General features: G+C 44.6%; 2 protein-coding genes across 2 annotated transcripts; one reads left to right on the forward strand and one right to left on the reverse strand.

Moving 5' to 3' along the window:
* Nucleotides 1-7527: 7527 nt before the first annotated feature.
* T265_06811 (hypothetical protein) lies at nucleotides 7528-11815 on the forward strand (the record flags this gene model as incomplete). Its single annotated transcript, XM_009172185.1, has 4 exons — nucleotides 7528-7827; nucleotides 11097-11314; nucleotides 11343-11557; nucleotides 11601-11815. 4 exons carry the CDS (start codon nucleotides 7528-7530, stop codon nucleotides 11813-11815), a joined length of 948 nt encoding a protein of 315 aa, XP_009170449.1.
* A 4976-nt stretch (nucleotides 11816-16791) lies between these two features.
* T265_06812 (hypothetical protein) lies at nucleotides 16792-17628 on the reverse strand (the record flags this gene model as incomplete). The annotated part of the gene is made up of 1 exon (XM_009172186.1): nucleotides 16792-17628. The coding sequence occupies one exon, from the start codon at nucleotides 17626-17628 to the stop codon at nucleotides 16792-16794; it is 837 nt and encodes a 278-aa protein (XP_009170450.1).
* Nucleotides 17629-17836: the final 208 nt, after the last annotated feature.

Consider the following 17836-nt stretch of genomic DNA (forward strand, 5'->3'; position numbering starts at 1 on the left):
AACTGCCCCAATACATGATGTATAGATGTTTGCAAACTTTATCTTCTGATCGGCCAACAAACCAAATCAGGTGAACAGGAAAGTGTACGCCTATGCTGTTTTTCTCAAAGTTCCCAATCATATTCCCTTGCAAGCACAACCAAGTGAACACCTATCAGTCCTTGAGTTCAGGTGGATATCACTGTTCTAAAAAAGTTAAGTGGGGCCAGTAGACTTTTAAGAATCCTTGAACTTACATCGACGGTAACTGTGTTTCACTGTATTCATATCAGTCACAGGCCATTCTATAGCAACCTCAACTGATACGACGAATATGCGTATATCAGAATTAAAGTGGCTTCTCGGATTGCTTTTCAGGACTGACCGCATTCTGGTCCATCCTGAAGAGAAAAGGTATGGCGAAAAGTTGACAAACTGATTGAAAAAATTGAATCCGCTACTGTTTATGAAAGGTGCCACAAGAACAACCAAGATGTCAATGGCTGGTAGAAATTTCCTTTAAAATTATGTTCTAGCTATCACGACGGAGAGCACCAGTCGTGAACCTTTTTCCGTTTTCTATTCCACTTAAGCCCTGGAGCGGTAAGTGTTTGAAAATGGCAAAAGTAGACTGCTTGGTGTGATCGATAAAATTGAAAATACTATTCACACGGTCAAATGAATCACGTGATGCTAAAGAAAACAACACAACCAATTACCTATAGATTAAACCGAAATGTCTGAAAGAAAGAATTACTACCTTCGCACTAGCTCAAGGAAAGACAGAACAAAATCTCAACAGAACTCAGGCTTTGCAAACCGCTAGATTCAGACTACAAGTTACGTTGAACGCACTTAAGATCGTCGTTTTCTCCAACTTAATTCTTTTTCAACCGCATTCGCTTGAATCTGGTATCATCAAAATAGGAGAAGTGAAATATAGAAAGAAGTAATCAAGGTGTACCAAAACTGCCTTCAAAACTCAGTGAAATTTACCCACAGATCAGACTCCATTGTTGTTTATACTTCAGGTTTTGCTTGTCACTCTCGGAAAAAAGTCTTCAATGTCATGGTCAAACTCTCTTTCACAAATCGTGGCACCCGAATACCAAGAATCACAAGTACACGAAGACCTAGCATCTCCTTATTAGACAGTAACTCAGGAAGGAGATCTTTTCTACAGCTGAGGGCATGCGAACATATCTACTCGATATACCTGCCAAAATTCCGAACGCTAGGATTGCCCCCATCTCGTCTGCTGGTACGCAAATCTACTCCGAACTTGGGTTCTCACTCCGATCGCCTTACTGTTGTCCTTTTTGGTGAACTGCGCATAAAAATGATTGAGAAACGGTATGTAGAAGCTGTCCGACGCGCCGTTCCCGTGAAAAAGCCACGAGCTCAGTCGAATTTGTCGAACAAGTCGTTATATCAGCTGTAGCTGACAGGCGCAAATAACGTTGTTTCAAAGTCTTAGTTTGGTTGCTAGTCACGCAAAAGTCTGCTGTTATTATTTGAAACAAAATGCAGGTTAGAACAACGGCAATGCATCTCAGTTAGTCACTGTTGGAATGCAACTGTGATACGTTAGATTCACTGGATCTGCAAGCCAGAAGGGAACCTTTGCTCTGTTTCTGGATCATACTTTGACCATTGTTGGATTACTTCTAGGCGGGATCAAGTGAAGCATTTAGGCGGAGAGTTTTGTGACATTGTGGGGACAACCAAATTAACACTGCCAGTGCGACCAGATCAAGTCTTCATCTTGAAAGTCAGCTGGTCCGCTGATGGTCGTTGCTTCAAGAGCACCATCTTCATTTCGCTGACAGTTCACGACAGAAAGTACTACAAAAACCCAAACCCACCCATCACGTTAAGCGTTTAATATTGCGGACAAATTAAAACCATTACTTTGATGCTGCAAATCTGAAACGCATGGTGGTGCGGGTAATAGATGGTTGCCATCCAACCAATGATTTCTCAACGTGTGGTAAGTCGTCAAACAAGAAAACCTTTGGAGGAAATCCAAAACAGTTAGGTTAGAATGAAACAAGTATTTTGCGTTAGATCTTAGTAGGATTCAGCCTCTTCCAGTCCCCATTCGGATTCAACAATCTGCTCACACATGCCATGATTTCATTTTTAATCAGGTCCACTGAACAACTGTTCTCTAAAAGACGTACAAAGTATTTCGCTCGTTCCCTCTGAATTTGACAGCAAGGTCTGCAGGTTTTTATAGGGATCTATTGGTTCCGTGTGTTCTAATTGATTCGTAGCCCGACGGAGTTAAATTTCACTCCAAGAATTTTCAGAACCTGATTTGGGGCCAGAATGATAATGCACACCAGTGCACTCAGCTATCGTGTGAAACTGGCCCATTTTGAGTCCGAAAAAAATATGGCGAGTTTTGTCAATCCATAATCAGAAATGAGGACAGGGATAGTGATGATAACAAAAAACTACTGGCACACTAACCCAGGAAATCCCGAAGAAAGTAAGAACCCCCTCCTTACTTCTTAGATGTGTCTTATTGGTGGTAACATGCACCGTGACAGCATACTGACTCGTTTCAAAGCAAGTAACACAGATTTTATTGCTTATTTTCAATAAGACGCCTGTAAAAAGGATTGGTGTAGGAATTAGCATCAACATAAGCGAATTCGACTGAAATTTATTTTCACTTTGCTTAAATCGAAAGAGCTATCTGGAGAGAGTAGTATTTTCACCAGTTAGGGCGTATCACCCACCCGACACACTGACCAGCAATCGATGAGAAAAATCAAACTATCCGATAAAAATCTGACAAATGTGGTTCTCTGGAGGAAGAAAAAGGCAGCAGTACCAGGTACAATTCAGTTCTAGGCTCCTGAAGGCACGTCCAACGATAGTATCTTTTTATCATTTGAAGGATATAACGGAAACCCAACTTCTAAATGACCAGCGTTCCAAGTGGATGAATTTAGGGTAGTTTATCAGTCTGGTGGAAAAAATAATCCTGGCACGTAAGAATGACACGCAGAATTCGGAGAAGGACCCTTCATGATGTTCGCTAATAAAGTGGTGGATGAATTCGTGGGAACTTCTACCGAGGCGAGAGGATTTGTCCACATCAGGAAAGTTCTCCTTTTCTAGACGTAACACACTACTCATAAGGTGGCTAGACTCAGCAGGTGGGCGCACTCCCTTAGGTTACGTCAACCCTATGTTCTTCTTGAACACAAATTACACATATTTCGACAACTCTCCGCATGAGATGGCCTGGTGGGGCATATCCAATCGGGTTGAATCAGCATACATCAAAGACAAAATTCGTGCGAAAATGAGGGCATATGTCGAAGATTCTCATCATTCTGAGTAGCGCATAACTGATGAAAGAACGACTTCAGACAGGCACTCAAGCCATTTGAGGTTCCCTAAGTGCTCAGTACTGCTTGGTACTATCTCCCAGGAGTACACTAAGTGGGAAAATAAAACGTATTAAATTCACACAGTGTGGTGCAAATATCCACATCAAACTACATACAGACTGTTTAGTTAGTCAATCAACCCCAAACACCAAACTGAAATAAGTTGGTAGTCTTGACGCATTCTTGTAACGATTAAACTGGTTCTGCTAACACCAAAACGCCTATTGGATGACTGGATAGAACGACCGTCAAGTTGATGACTGTTGTGTTACATTGCATTGCTTACAGACATACTTTTAGCTAGCCAATTCGTTTTTCGGAGAAAATGTCCTACTATGTGTTGGGCTAACCCATGAAAATTTTTCTCGATCCCACTCAACGGATTAGCTTGTTTTCTGAGGATGTTCAGATGGGGAACATCGATTAGACCCAAGAGTTGGAAAGCGGAATAAAGCCAACTGGAGCAGAATAGTAAAAACCTTAGGCTGTATACGAAAATGAGAAACTCGATCCTGCTTGTTTGTGTCGTCGACCTTGGCTGCAATTCGCAATGCTATTCACATGTTGTTTTGTCCAGCTGGGTAAGCTACGCTGTACAACATTGTTTTCACATTCACAAAACTCTCGTTCTAACATTCCTCCTCTGCTGTTGTGCCCACCCCAAAAGAGAAGAAGCAAAGCGCTCAAGTTCTGTCCTTATTAGAGCCCATCAGTAGTGCACATTCCTCACTGTTTCTGGGTCTGAACTCCAAACATCTGAAGTGCGAGGCTAGTGTGATTCCCCTGCTCGCACCTGATTTGTTACGCTTGAGCGATGTAACTGACCCTGTCCTGGTTATGTAGATCAGTTGACCCACTTGACAGGAACTCCCCGTCAGGTAGCGCCACGGACGGTCGAAATCTGCTGCACAGTTTTTTATTAGTTGTGGGTGGCTGCTGGATTTGTAGTAATCGCATTCATATTACTCTCATTTAAACAGTCTTCCTCTCGCCTGGATTAGTTATCCTGGTGAACACGTTTGTCTGCTTCGAAGTGATAATTCAGGTGCGTTCAGCATGCGCTGATGGAGTAATGGTAACATGTCCGCCTCACCTGTCAGATACCCCAACAGGGCCAAGGATTTGCACTACTGATGGGATCTAACTTGAGTCAAGTGTTCTGCCGTTTTGGTGTTGGCTGACCAGTGTATTTAGACCAAGACAGGAGGAGCACCGCTTATAGGAGGGTAATGTGGATGTGAACTCTACAAACCCCGCAACCAGTTGAAACTACATGACTTATTCTGTTTGTATGTGGGTTATGTGACTGCACTTATTACACGTCTGCCTAAAACAAACTGTAAAGTATCAAAGGGGGTATCACGTGAGTGTGTCTAACTGAAGACCACTGAATTTACAGTGAAAAAATAACCGAGGGACTTCGTGACAAAGAGTAAAACAGTGGTACCGGAGGTTTCAACAAGTGAAATTTCTGCCGTCAGTTAGTAAATGATATAGGGACGTTCTTCACAGGATAGCACTAAGGATGTCTCGCTTTCCATTAACTGTGACGGGATTGGTAGTAACGAGAATTGTTACTACATATCATTATCACTCTAGGCAGCAGCAGCAGCAAGCTCGGAGTTTTCAAGCACGTTCAAACTTTTTCAGAACACCCGAATAATGAAGTCCACCGCCAACTATTCGGGGAGATATTTTGTAACACAATGATCCACAACAATAATTACTGGTTGCCAATTTGATGAAATGAGTGGAATCCAAGCAGAATTGACCACATGGACACGCATCACGCCGTGTGATTATCCGTTTTGACTTTGAGGTGGGTACCGAAATATTAGTCCTTCACATTGGTCTCTCTGGGGGGAACAGACTTCTTGTGACAAATTCTGACACGCTTCAGAGGAGACACGCGTTAGTAACCCTTCATGAGGAAAGACTTTCCTTGAGAAAACATTTTCATCTACTCAAAAGATTTCTTTCGTGAATAGGCCCAAAAACCTTACCTAAAGATTGTTAACAGAAGAGTATCAGCTCAAGCAGTTAAAATCGACTGGGCCAATTCAGGATAAGCTCTGCTATCTGGACACTTCACAACGGAACAAGACAACTAACCTACGGGTTATGAAGTCGAGAAATAGGCATCCAACAATGGAAATGCAGGGATGTTTTTACTGATCTTATAAGCACTAACGTTGGAACATTTCCGAAGAATTCCTGCGCAACGTGAAGTGATAATGTGGTGAAATCATGACAAACAGCCCACATTTTCAATATATATATATATATATCATTTTCATATCAACGAAATTGATTCCCCGTTTCTTGTCAATTGTTACTACATATCATTATCACTCTAGGCAGCAGCAGCAGCAAGCTCGGAGTTTTCAAGCACGTTCAAACTTTTTCAGAACACCCGAATAATGAAGTCCACCGCCAACTATTCGGGGAGATATTTTGTAACACAATGATCCACAACAATAATTACTGGTTGCCAATTTGATGAAATGAGTGGAATCCAAGCAGAATTGACCACATGGACACGCATCACGCCGTGTGATTATCCGTTTTGACTTTGAGGTGGGTACCGAAATATTAGTCCTTCACATTGGTCTCTCTGGGGGGAACAGACTTCTTGTGACAAATTCTGACACGCTTCAGAGGAGACACGCGTTAGTAACCCTTCATGAGGAAAGACTTTCCTTGAGAAAACATTTTCATCTACTCAAAAGATTTCTTTCGTGAATAGGCCCAAAAACCTTACCTAAAGATTGTTAACAGAAGAGTATCAGCTCAAGCAGTTAAAATCGACTGGGCCAATTCAGGATAAGCTCTGCTATCTGGACACTTCACAACGGAACAAGACAACTAACCTACGGGTTATGAAGTCGAGAAATAGGCATCCAACAATGGAAATGCAGGGATGTTTTTACTGCTCTTATAAGCACTAACGTTGGAACATTTCCGAAGAATTCCTGCGCAACGTGAAGTGATAATGTGGTGAAATCATGACAAACAGCCCACATTTTCAATATATATATATATATATATCATTTTCACATCAACGAACTTGATTTCCAGTTTCTTGTCAACTTATTTCTTCACATTGTCATCAATCCATAAGTGGCGCAGAGAAAGTGCAAGGGCACCAAATGAGTGAAACTTCCGTCTGAGAAGTCGTTACTTCAGGAGCCAGTAACACGCGACCGCGTGGTATGGTGTGATTCAAGGATGATTGGCACTATATCCCGTCTGTGTGAGTCAATCAGAATGCTGTTCAGTCTATTGCGGCCGATTTGGCTAGGTGTTCAAACTACTAACTGGGAGGTTTCTGAGTTTCGTGAGATGTGCACTGCTGATGATTCCCAACAGGGACGAAAGAGCTGTGCGGTACCTTCCGGCTTTTTTTTTTGCATAGATTGACTTCATTTGCAGAACTAAATCTCAGTTGTTTTCACTTTCTTACCAGCCCAGGCACAGCTACCACTTCAGCATACTTGCTGTCAGGGCAACCTGGATAAGGCGGTGAAGTAAGTGGTTGCCATGGTGAACCTATTGATACACAGCGTCGTGCTAATGGATCGGAATATGGTTGATTCGACAGCAAGACCGCTGGCTCACTATTTTCACTGTGAACTCGGATCTCTTGACTTACGACTGTTAGGTTGCCACTTTTTGGCAAACGAGCTGTCATTGCAACCGGGCCATGTCAAACCCTTCAAGCTAATCGACAAAGGACCTAAAGTCACGAATAATTTACGGAGTTATTTCACTTCTTTACTCATGAATAATCTGCACTGCATACGAACATCGTACAGTGTGAGAAATGATAACGCTACGATTTGTTTTGTTAGGGTCATACTGAGGTCAGGTGCACGGTTGTTCTGCTGTTCTTGAAGCCATAACTGAATTGGATATGTTTACGACCAGCATGATGAAGAACGTTGCCGACTGCACGTGATATGAGTGTGGTCCCTGACAATCCATACACATAACCCATACACGTGAGTTTACGCGCTGTCTGGGGGATGACGGATTATGCACATGCTCACGAAGACCAAGTAGAGAGAAGCCAGTTTTACGGCTCTGAGATCACACAAGTTCCGGGCGCTCCGATTGCATGCAATTTGCGTAATCTTGTCAAATGACGAATCAAACACTAAAACGTCTGAAGCATAGGTCTAACTCATGTAGTGGATCCAGATATTATTTGTGCATATTTACACGCGGTTGTTTGGCAAATCTCTTCTTCCTATCCTTCACTAGGGAAAGCAAGACAGATCGAAAGTTACGCACTAGGATTTCCAAAATGACTGTGTCCGTGTCTGTCCGTGGTTCGAACCCGACCTCTGCCTCTCAAATCCCTCTGTCTAGGTTTGGACAACCTGGCAGTATTTCAGCCCTCGTGTTTCCTTTGAGTGACATGGTAGCTAGATACCGAAGGGTAATACAACTGAATGACGAGGCGTAAGCGTTCAACCTTCACAAACTGAAAACCGCAACTTTATGTATCTTGCGGTATTTGAACGCTGCAACTGCGAATAGACCACCAAGAAGCTCTGAAAAGTACAGGTAATGCCGAAAACGAGGTGTTCGCCTGCCAAAAACCTGCGAGCAAGACACTGGACAAACTACGCTCGTCTAGAAACTCAGACCCCCAGCCCCGGATTGTAAGTCCCAAGGCGTTACTGAGGGATGAATAGAAATAACAGCCTAAGATGCTTTCATGACCAATGTACAGCCTACAGAAACTAGGCAGTTATTGTGAGGGTGATATATTCGACTTCCAGACACCAAGCTGCCCGATCCATTGCACGAGTTTGCTGTATATGAATGAACGCCCATGTCTTAGGCTGAATTTTGATTAATTTAGGGTTCAAAGTACGCTTGCACACATCTGGAGCATACATTGAAGAACGAATATGAAAGTGTTGACACCATAATTCGGTATAGCCCAGTTTGTGGCTCTGACTAAACAACTGTGAAAAAACATGCATAAAATCGTTGAACTTTACAGTTATATTCTTGAAAGTAAAACTACTCGCCATCACATTCCTCAATCGCTTCGACTTGAGGCAGTGCTAAACGTACGATGGTCTACATTCCTAAGTGCAAGTGCCGACCAAACCAAACCCAGACGGAGAGCCAAATGCTATTGTAGGCAGAGGCTGTGTGAGCCATTAGCAGAATCTCCCTGAGATTATGATTATCTTGCTGTATGAAGTTCGCGTGCCTACATTGCAAGGATGTCAACGAATCAAATCGGGACCTAAGTTAGGGGGAGAATTCTACTGTTCTTGATCGACCAAACCGCCTCAGGCCCAGATGAACTTCATCCAAGCTTCCTGAAGTATTTAGCAACGTTCCTCTCTAGAACACTTTCCAACTTGCCCATAAACTCCTCAGACGAAAGCCAGTTATCCTCAAAATGGAAGACAACAGTAGTAGAGCCTATGTTTAGGAGAGGAGCTCTATACTCAACAGTGAATTACGGACCGGTGGTGGAAGGAATAACCAAGGATGAAACTGAACATTTCCAAATAACTAACCTTCCGGCAGTCGAGCAGCACAAGTTTCAGAGTGTCAGTTCATGCAATTTCAATTTGCTGTCGGCTGAGGAGAGATAAGTCTATCCCAGTGACGTCGAAAACCATAATGATATCGCATACGTAGGAATCGTTGAGGCATTCGATCGTATACCAAGTCGTCGGCTACCTGGAAGCTGATGCCCTACTGACACATTCTGCTTCATTAAGCTGTACAAACTGGATACCTCAGGAATCGATATTCGGACCTGAACTAGAACGGCATAGTCTCATGCTCGCGGACGAAATCAAACTCTCGGTGGCGACCAGGAATAATGACTATGTGAATTCTTCATACGGATTTTAACTTCTTCCACAGTTGGTCTCACCAGTGAAACCCGTCCGCCTATTATGACAAACGCCACGTCCTGCAGAATGGATATATTCAGTTTCCTCTCATTAGGTCAAATGTCTCGGAAAATCTTCTGTATCTTCTTCGGTGCAAACACAAACCGCTGCTAGAGTACGGACAGCCCGTTTACCAGCAAGGTCGCGATGCTCGAACAGTGGTGGTGAAATTTAACATTCTAAAGGTGGAAAGGTCGAACTTTATCAACATGAATATCACCGAATATGCGATGACCTGTTGTGTACCCTCACTATTCTGAATCCAAATTTCGTTTTGCATGCCATGTACACTCGTGAAAAGTTACTCGACCACTAAGACTATGGATCATATCACTATTCAACCCAAGTGCTTCGACACCAATCCTGATGCGACTCACACAACCAAACGATGGAATTAAACTTTTCAGGCGTTCAGCACTTACCTCCACAAACGAAGCTATACAACCTTGACAAGCCCATTCACGTCATTGATCCGTCCGTGTATGTTTGCGCGATGTTTGGTGAGTCTGCATCTACAGACGCATTGGAGACATCATTTTGTTTCACATGCAGTACAAGTGGCTTCTTCAGCTGAACGCTGAGGGCGGGAATACCACTGTGAACTAACAGTCGCAAAAATCCAGTCCACACCAGTATCTGTCAACCTTTTCCCAGAGTGAAAATTCGTTCAGATCAAACAACAGCATCACACTCCGATAACGAAGGCGCATACACACCCGAGTTGATCACTTAGAAAAAGATGGTACCCCTGGACCCTAGTGCAAGTTATCGTCACCAGGAATATAAATAACAGAAATGGCACGGTACTTAACTAGTCAGCCGATCCGCTTGTCGTGATACTTATCCATTACCAAAGCACGGCAAAATGATCGAGGACATTTCCAAAGAGAGTACAATATGAAACCCGCGGTAGCCTTTTCCGATTTTCTGTATTTCTGTTGGCGCGACTGTGTCATCTATTTCCAACAAACTGGAAAACACTACTGACATATTTGCAGTCACGATTTGCGAAAACCAAAAAATGACCATAACAGTTAAATACGATGATGCAAAATCATCACAGCTCCTGGGATTCCAAATCTCTAAACGAATTATCAAACCTGACCCAAACTATCCACAACTGTCGCTTCTCTCTAACGCTAAAGCCAAACAACGCATGGCAGAGATCCATGCCTGTTATTCAGTGTTTGTCCCCCTTTGACATCAGTTTGCCAGTTAGAAATATTTCCGAACTTTGTCAAACTCAAGAATTCTATGGCTGTCATCATGGACTAGGGCATACCTCTGGTTGTTGAAACAGACGCATCAGGTATGGCTATTGCGGCGCAGCTGAATCAGAACCAGAACTTTGATCCTGAGTGAACATAACTCCATTGTCGAAAAGGAAGCCTACGTTATTACCGAAGAGGTGGGAAAGTAGCGGCATTATCCTCCTGGATTACTTTTCAAATTAATAACCGACCATAAGCTAAATTGCCTCTACGTACGTAGGAAGATTAGAAATGACAGAATAAGACCATTTGAATTACCTGCTTTTAACTACGGCATTTATACAATAAAGTAAACCGTGTAGGTTACGCCCTCGTGATTTTTGTGCGACGGTAGCGGACAACAAAAATCCAGGACTGCGTAATTATCCATTGCCTCCAGGGATTATTAAAACATACACTTTATGCGCTCAAAGAACTCGGTTTTCTTTTGACGATGTGAAGCGCACTTCGCCTCCAGTAAAACGCGTTCTGGACTAAGAACCTCTCCCCGGTGTGACATGTAGGTATAGATTTCGAAGGTTCGGTCTTCTCAATCACACGTGATCGTTGTCTTTCAACCACTGTTGGCGAATAGTCCAGGTTTTGAGTTGCAGTTCCCACTCCTGACACGCTTACTTCTGATGTTGTCAGATGTTTCATCCAAACGGTTCCAATCTTTGCGATACCAGAATTTATCCACTTTGATAGGGGATCGTCATTCTGTCTGCGGAGTGATTACCAATCCGTGGTTAGGGCGTGAATTTTTTTAACGGAAGGTCCGTGGTTCGAATCCGACCTCTCCTGTCTACGCTTGGGAAACATGGAAGTATCCCAGCCCTCGTGCTTTCTTCGGGTGGCATAACAGCTAGGCACCGGAGGGGTGTTATAGCTGAACGGTCAAATATTGAATTGGCGAGACTCCCTGGAGAACTGTCACTGAAGATTACATATCGGGAAATTGTTCTACTCAGTCTTCACTCAGATCATTTTCGTGGGCAGCTAACAGCTATAATCCACCCATATAAATGTTCCAGCACGCGCGCAGTGTTACCTTACTATGCGCCTAGCTAAATACCCAAGAACCTGTCTTCCAGAGTGGATAGGAAAGGCCGCCAGAGTATGGCCCGCTTGTGGAGGTCAAGCTTGTGATGTGAAACCCAGAGTGTGCTCATTTAACGCATATCGATGGCGAATAACACACTGTTTGGCTTCGCCGTTTATCTGCCAGAAATGTAAAAGCATCATCTAACCAGGTCGTCAATAGGTTTTTCACTGTAGAGTATCAAGTTACATCAGAATTCAGACATGAGGTGATACAGAAACTAACATACCCACAGGTAGACCTGGGTATTCGCTTCCAAACTGCAATACAGTATCATATCATACCTTTATTCGCACAACCAAGTGAAAGGTGGAAGAGAGCCAGAGGCGATCAATGACTTGGCATCGAAGTATAAAAGCCATTAGCAGCAAACTCAGCTGAACTGGTCATTGCCGTCTTGGATGGGGATCCCGAGACGGGCCATAACAATGGTGAGAGACATTGTCAGACACGGCCCAGTCGCGCCCTCAACGGCGCTCGTGCATCCAAGCTATTGACTTCAGTGTATAGCTCCCTTCCCAATCCCCCCACTTAACAATTCACAGATATTGCTGTACCTAAACACCAATTTATCAGTTCCCGCCTCCAATGCGCAGCTAACTATCCCACCCCCCACCCCCGAATCATCGGTGAACGAAACTGTGGCAGCTACAACCACTGTACGACAAATATGCGGTCCATACAGCTGACAATGGTGATGATTATTCCGAGCTAATAAAAACAGCGGGTTCGGCGATCCAACTTGAGAAACGCGAGGCGCAAGTTTTATTTCTGCCACTCACATTACCATTCACCAATACATACCTCTGATCGGGGCTGGGGAGATGTTGTGAGTAAAGTGTTTGTTGACTATCCTCGCATTTCGCTAGCCATTCTCCAATTAGCATTTTAGCTCGCAGCTGTTATTCGTCGAGTTAACCTACGTTTACGATTCTGAATTCAATCTTCGTTTCGCGCTTAACTAGGGCCAAATATACTCATGATAGTGTAGCTACTCGGAGGCGTACATATAGGCTGCCTAGGCGCAGGAAGGCACGTTTGAAACTTTCTATCACTGTTGTGGAATAGTTATCGCATGGGGCCATTTACCTGGAGAAGTAGTGGCCACGGGACCCCAGAAAGATTTCAAAAGGCTTCAAGAACACATTGGGATGTGAACCACAAGATGCGGTCACATTCGCTATACGGATTCAGCTGTAGAGAAAAACAAAATGCTGTATGCTGGTTGACCGGGAAGTGATTGGGCTTACAGAGGATCTTCCGCCGCTTTTCTCCACGAGTGACTGGCTACCCTTGTCGTGGATACCTTTCTCAACGGGCACTGTCTGTTTACACGTCCGCAACCACCAAATGTGGCATCGGTCCTGTGAAAGATAACTTCAAAATTTAGCAGCGTTGTGGAATAGAGGTACCTCGGGGGCGCTGCTTGGTTGTTGGTCTGTTCGCTGAGCTTGACAGTTGGTTTGTGAACGTTTCATCACCACTCGAGGTAATATCATCAGCGAAGGGTTGAGTGGGTCTTCAAAGGTCTGTTGTACAGACATGAATCCTAAGATGTGAGTATGACGAAATCAACCTTGAAGTAATCAGGTTCGCTCATTTTAAGTACCGATTTTTTGGCATACCAAATGTACTGCTTCGCGCCCTCCGTCTCCTAATCAGACAAAAAATCGTCCAGCCGTCGCAGCCTTTCAGTGCCTAACTGATATGCCACCCGAAGGTTGCTTGCATTCTGGGATACTGCCAGGTTGCCCAAGCCTAGACAGGGGAAGTCGTGAGGCAGAGGTCGGGTTCGAACCACGGACAAACACGGACGCAAATAGACGACTTTCCAGTCAGCCTTCACCGGTGAGGGTGACTACAATATTGCTCTACAACACCGTAGGGAGTGTGCACTTCGAAGGAGGTCCTGAACTAGTGCAGGCTCGAGTTGCATTTGTGGATATTTGAAGAGTCACAAAACCTATGTTTGCTACCGCCTGCGCCACTACTCATTGAAACAACCCATATATGTAGCGTGCTTCTTCCAGTGGATGTCACCTTCGGTGTATGAGCCACCGGATACCTTCACACTCATTCAACCGTATAGCGATCCGGATAGAGTGGGGTCGCCAGAATAACAGGCTCAGCGGGCCCATGATCCTTCAGAAGTGGAAGTACCCTTTCTAGTTGCTCATAGTCTGGGAAAGGGCTGGTTGGTGTTAGTGAAATAATGTGCGAAGGCGAAAGCCACTTCAGCACAAAACAAACACCAAAGGGTGAACTAGGACAGTGCACGATATACTTTTCTGAAGAGAGGTAGTCAAAGTACTCTTAGCTCACAAGATAGAATGAGACATCTTGTGATGTTTGTTGACAAACATAAACAGTCATTTTGAGTAATATCCTGCCGGGGACGGCACTCTATTGGGTAGAACCGGGAAAGGATTGACCTGTATGGAATCACGAGTTTTTAAACATGGTAAATATGTGCGACAAATTTTAAGTATAGACCTTCGAGACAAGTAAAATTGCCGCGACCGCCTAAACAATACCTAAAGTTCGACGGGCTCAGCTGTGCACCCACCCTTATAAACGTCCAATTGTAGTAAAACTCAGATACAGAAAAAGTGCTCTTGCACAGAAAAACCCGTTCAGCAGTAACACCCTTTCAGTACGTAACTGCCATGCTATGCGAAGGAAGCACGAGGACTGAGATACTTCAGGTCGCCCAAGCCTAGACAGGAGCAGTCGAGATGCTGCGGTCGGGTTTGAACGACGGACCTTCCGGTCAGTAAGTTCCATGTTTTGACCCTGCCTACGTCCAGAAGGGGCGATCAATGTCTGTCAGCCTAAAGACACAGTCGAGCCAATTATTCGATTTCATGTTCAGCTGCTGGTGTTTCGTTCAAATGGTCACAAGGGTGGGTATTGGAGAGCTGCTGGATGGAGGTAACCCTGCATGAACATTTCACCGTAACAAACTGTCTGTTTAGGGGAATCTACAGAACAGGATTAATCCTTCCTAGTAACTTTATGAATAAGAATACCACCGAGCAGTATGCGAGTACTCGATCGTTGTTACTATCATTCAGAGCTCAAAGACAGTGCTCCAACTGGTTTTCGCTTCCGCATGCTGTCAAGGAGGACGTTGGTGGCTACACTGGTTGTTCACTGAGATGTGTAATTTAATCGCAAACGTTCCATCACCATTCGAGGTGATATCATCAGCATGTTGTTAGGAGGTGGAGCACAACCACTGACGCAAATTTACCCTCCACTCCGCTCTCTACAAACGTATGATGATGATGAAACGTCTGCAACCAAAGTGCTGAGCTCAGCGAACGACCACCACTTCCACACTTTAATGTCATCAAGTGCGCAGTCTGACCTCAGGATTTTCAGCACACCAAGACTTATAAGAATTCAGTATGAGAACCTTGTTTGTTGAATGGGTAACATACCTTGGTAGCTTTACAGACTACACTGTGCTAAGACGGATGACACTGGTAGGCATACTGTTGCGACAATACTGATCGTTCAGCTGTAGCATCCTTTCCTCGCTGCCGTGCAACCTGAGGACGCGAGGGCTGGGGTACTACCGTTAGCTAATTCGCGCTCTAACTACTGAGCGATCTCGGGAGTTAGGCGCTAACGCAGTACTAATGAAGACCCTGGAAGCGGTTTGGATACAGCCATACCTAAACCTTATATTCCACACATAGGAGGCATTAGCCCCTAAAACTGTGAGTTCAAAAGTCCTATGCCATCTGTTTGAATTCGCCATTTCGAACCTTTTGACATGCGCCCTGTGATAAGAACCTTCAGTTAGCTAGACTCGATGTTGCTCGCACTGGTTGAGACTACATACGCGTAATTTACGAATCTGTTGTGTTGTTGTGTTTCCCTGATTCCCCCTTGCCCTATCGCATTGCGCTATCCACATTCTGTCATGACAAAGGTGCATCGCACGCGGCATGAAAGCACTTTGTTCCCAAAAACCTTACACTAATGTTTCCCTGATTCCATGTTTTTCCGCTTTCATAAAATAAAATGTCATGGATTAACAGGTGAGGTGTGTGTGTTGAACACTGGTACTGATTATGACGATGCGGATATGTTTCACAAGTACAGCCGAACACGGCTAGTTGTCGACTGACGGAAACACTTTCATATCCATCTTCGTGCGCAGCAAACACGTATCATTGAAAATAGAGGTTCTTGTAGAATGCCGGTGGTTCACCGCCATAGAAAGGCCGATTTATGAAAATATGATGTTCAAAGAGTAAAAGGGGAACAGCCTAGTTTTAGTATCCTAGCCTCACTTGACTCAACCCGAATGGAAAGGCTTAAGACAACCACCTCGGTTTGCCGCCCCACAATGCAGCGCCCCAAACAGTAAGGTGAATGACGCAGGCCGAACTTCTTCGGGACACCTTTCGCAAACCTATTACCTCTTTCAAGCGTTGCGCACATCTTAGGTTAAGCCACTCTAATTTCAATACGTAAGCTAGCACTGACTCCTCTTCCCGACCATTTTTATTCTTTTCTCCAGGACAAGGCTTTCTTGTAAATCAAGGTCGCACGGCAGCGAAGCACCAGCATTGGACGCATGTCATGCTGCCGCAGATGCGTAGCACGTGATTACGGACTTTCCGTGTGCGAACCCGTAGTAAAACATCAGTTGGAGCCCCAGAAGCCAGTTTAATGATCACTATCACGAATTTACTTATGCAGGCGAAGTCTGCCCGGCCTAACGTAACCACCCAACACTTTTAGGAAGAAGGAAAACCATCAATACCATGTTTTCGATCGATCCACCCTGAACATAACAACATAATAAGCTTTTGTTTTTCTGTGCGGGGCGATTTCATTTTACACAGCCCAGGAAGTCAGAAACAAATCAGTTCGGTAAATTGATAGTTATGCCCAACTGGTCTCCTGGTAAGCGAACGATGACCTAAATGCCTGACTGATGGGACCAACAGTCGCTGGTGCAATAACCACGCAGACATATACTGAAGAAAAGTGAGTGTTTACCAGACGTCGCAACAAGTAATGGCTGGGGACTGTACAAACAGGAATGGCCAGAATGGTTCTGTTGATGTCACGAAACTAAAGAAATGTTACGACAGATAAGTTTATCACATCGCTTGCAGGGCGCCCCCGCCGTGTGGTCGTGTTGTGCGTGTAGTAACTCGCCCATCAACTTCTTCGGTGATCGTTTCAGTGCCATTTTCAACTACCTTTGTAACACGCACTGTCCTTCCGTTGACCGTGCGTGACGAGGTAGAGACCGACCTGTATCCTCCCGAAACGGGGACGCCACCAAAATTTCCGAATACGGTTGAAGAACTGATTGCATTCCCAAAATCTGGAGCTCCAAACATACCGAAAGGTTGAAGCATAGATCCACCGAAGAAATCAAAAAGTCCACCCATAAAATCATTTTCTGAAGGTACAGCAAGATCTGACCGATGAGAAGCGGAGCGAGTGGGATGTTGAGCATGGTGATATGGAGAACCAGAATGGCGGTTGGTGGCACGGTGACTAGTGGACCGATGGGCACGATTGGAGGGGTTGCTGGGGTCTAACCCCATAAACAAGCTGGGACCAAAGAGGCTATCAAGACCGAAACCGCCGAATACTTCACGGAATATATCCATCGGATCCCTGAAGTGAAATTGAAATGGATGAAAGGCAAATGGATCAAATTCTCCGGCATACGTTCCATGCGAAGTCGCACCACCGTTGACTAGTCCTTGTTTGCCATATTGGTCATAAACCCGGCGTTTTGACTGGTCAGACAAAACCTCGTAGGCTTCGCTGATGAGCTTGAAGCGATGCTCGGCGTAATCCTTGTTATCCGGATTTTTATCTGGGTGCCATTTCAAAGCCAACCGCCTATAGGCCTTTTTAATATCATCAGACGTAGCATCTCTACTAACGGAGAGGACGGCGTAATAGTCCGGATCAGCCATTCTCTGCGAGAAACTGAGGAAACGGGCAGTCAACGTACCGGCTGGCTAAGCAGATCCGAGTGCGACTACCTGATTGGTTAAAATTTCAACGGGGCGGAAACACACCTACCCCAGGCTACTGGCCGACGCACGCGACAAGGCTTCGTAGACTTATGAGCGCTGCAGTCACAGATACGGACTTCAATCTGTCTAATTTGGGGCCACAAAA

Source organism: Opisthorchis viverrini (assembly GCF_000715545.1).
Source record: "Opisthorchis viverrini unplaced genomic scaffold opera_v5_149, whole genome shotgun sequence".
Classification (NCBI taxonomy): domain Eukaryota; kingdom Metazoa; phylum Platyhelminthes; class Trematoda; order Opisthorchiida; family Opisthorchiidae; genus Opisthorchis; species Opisthorchis viverrini.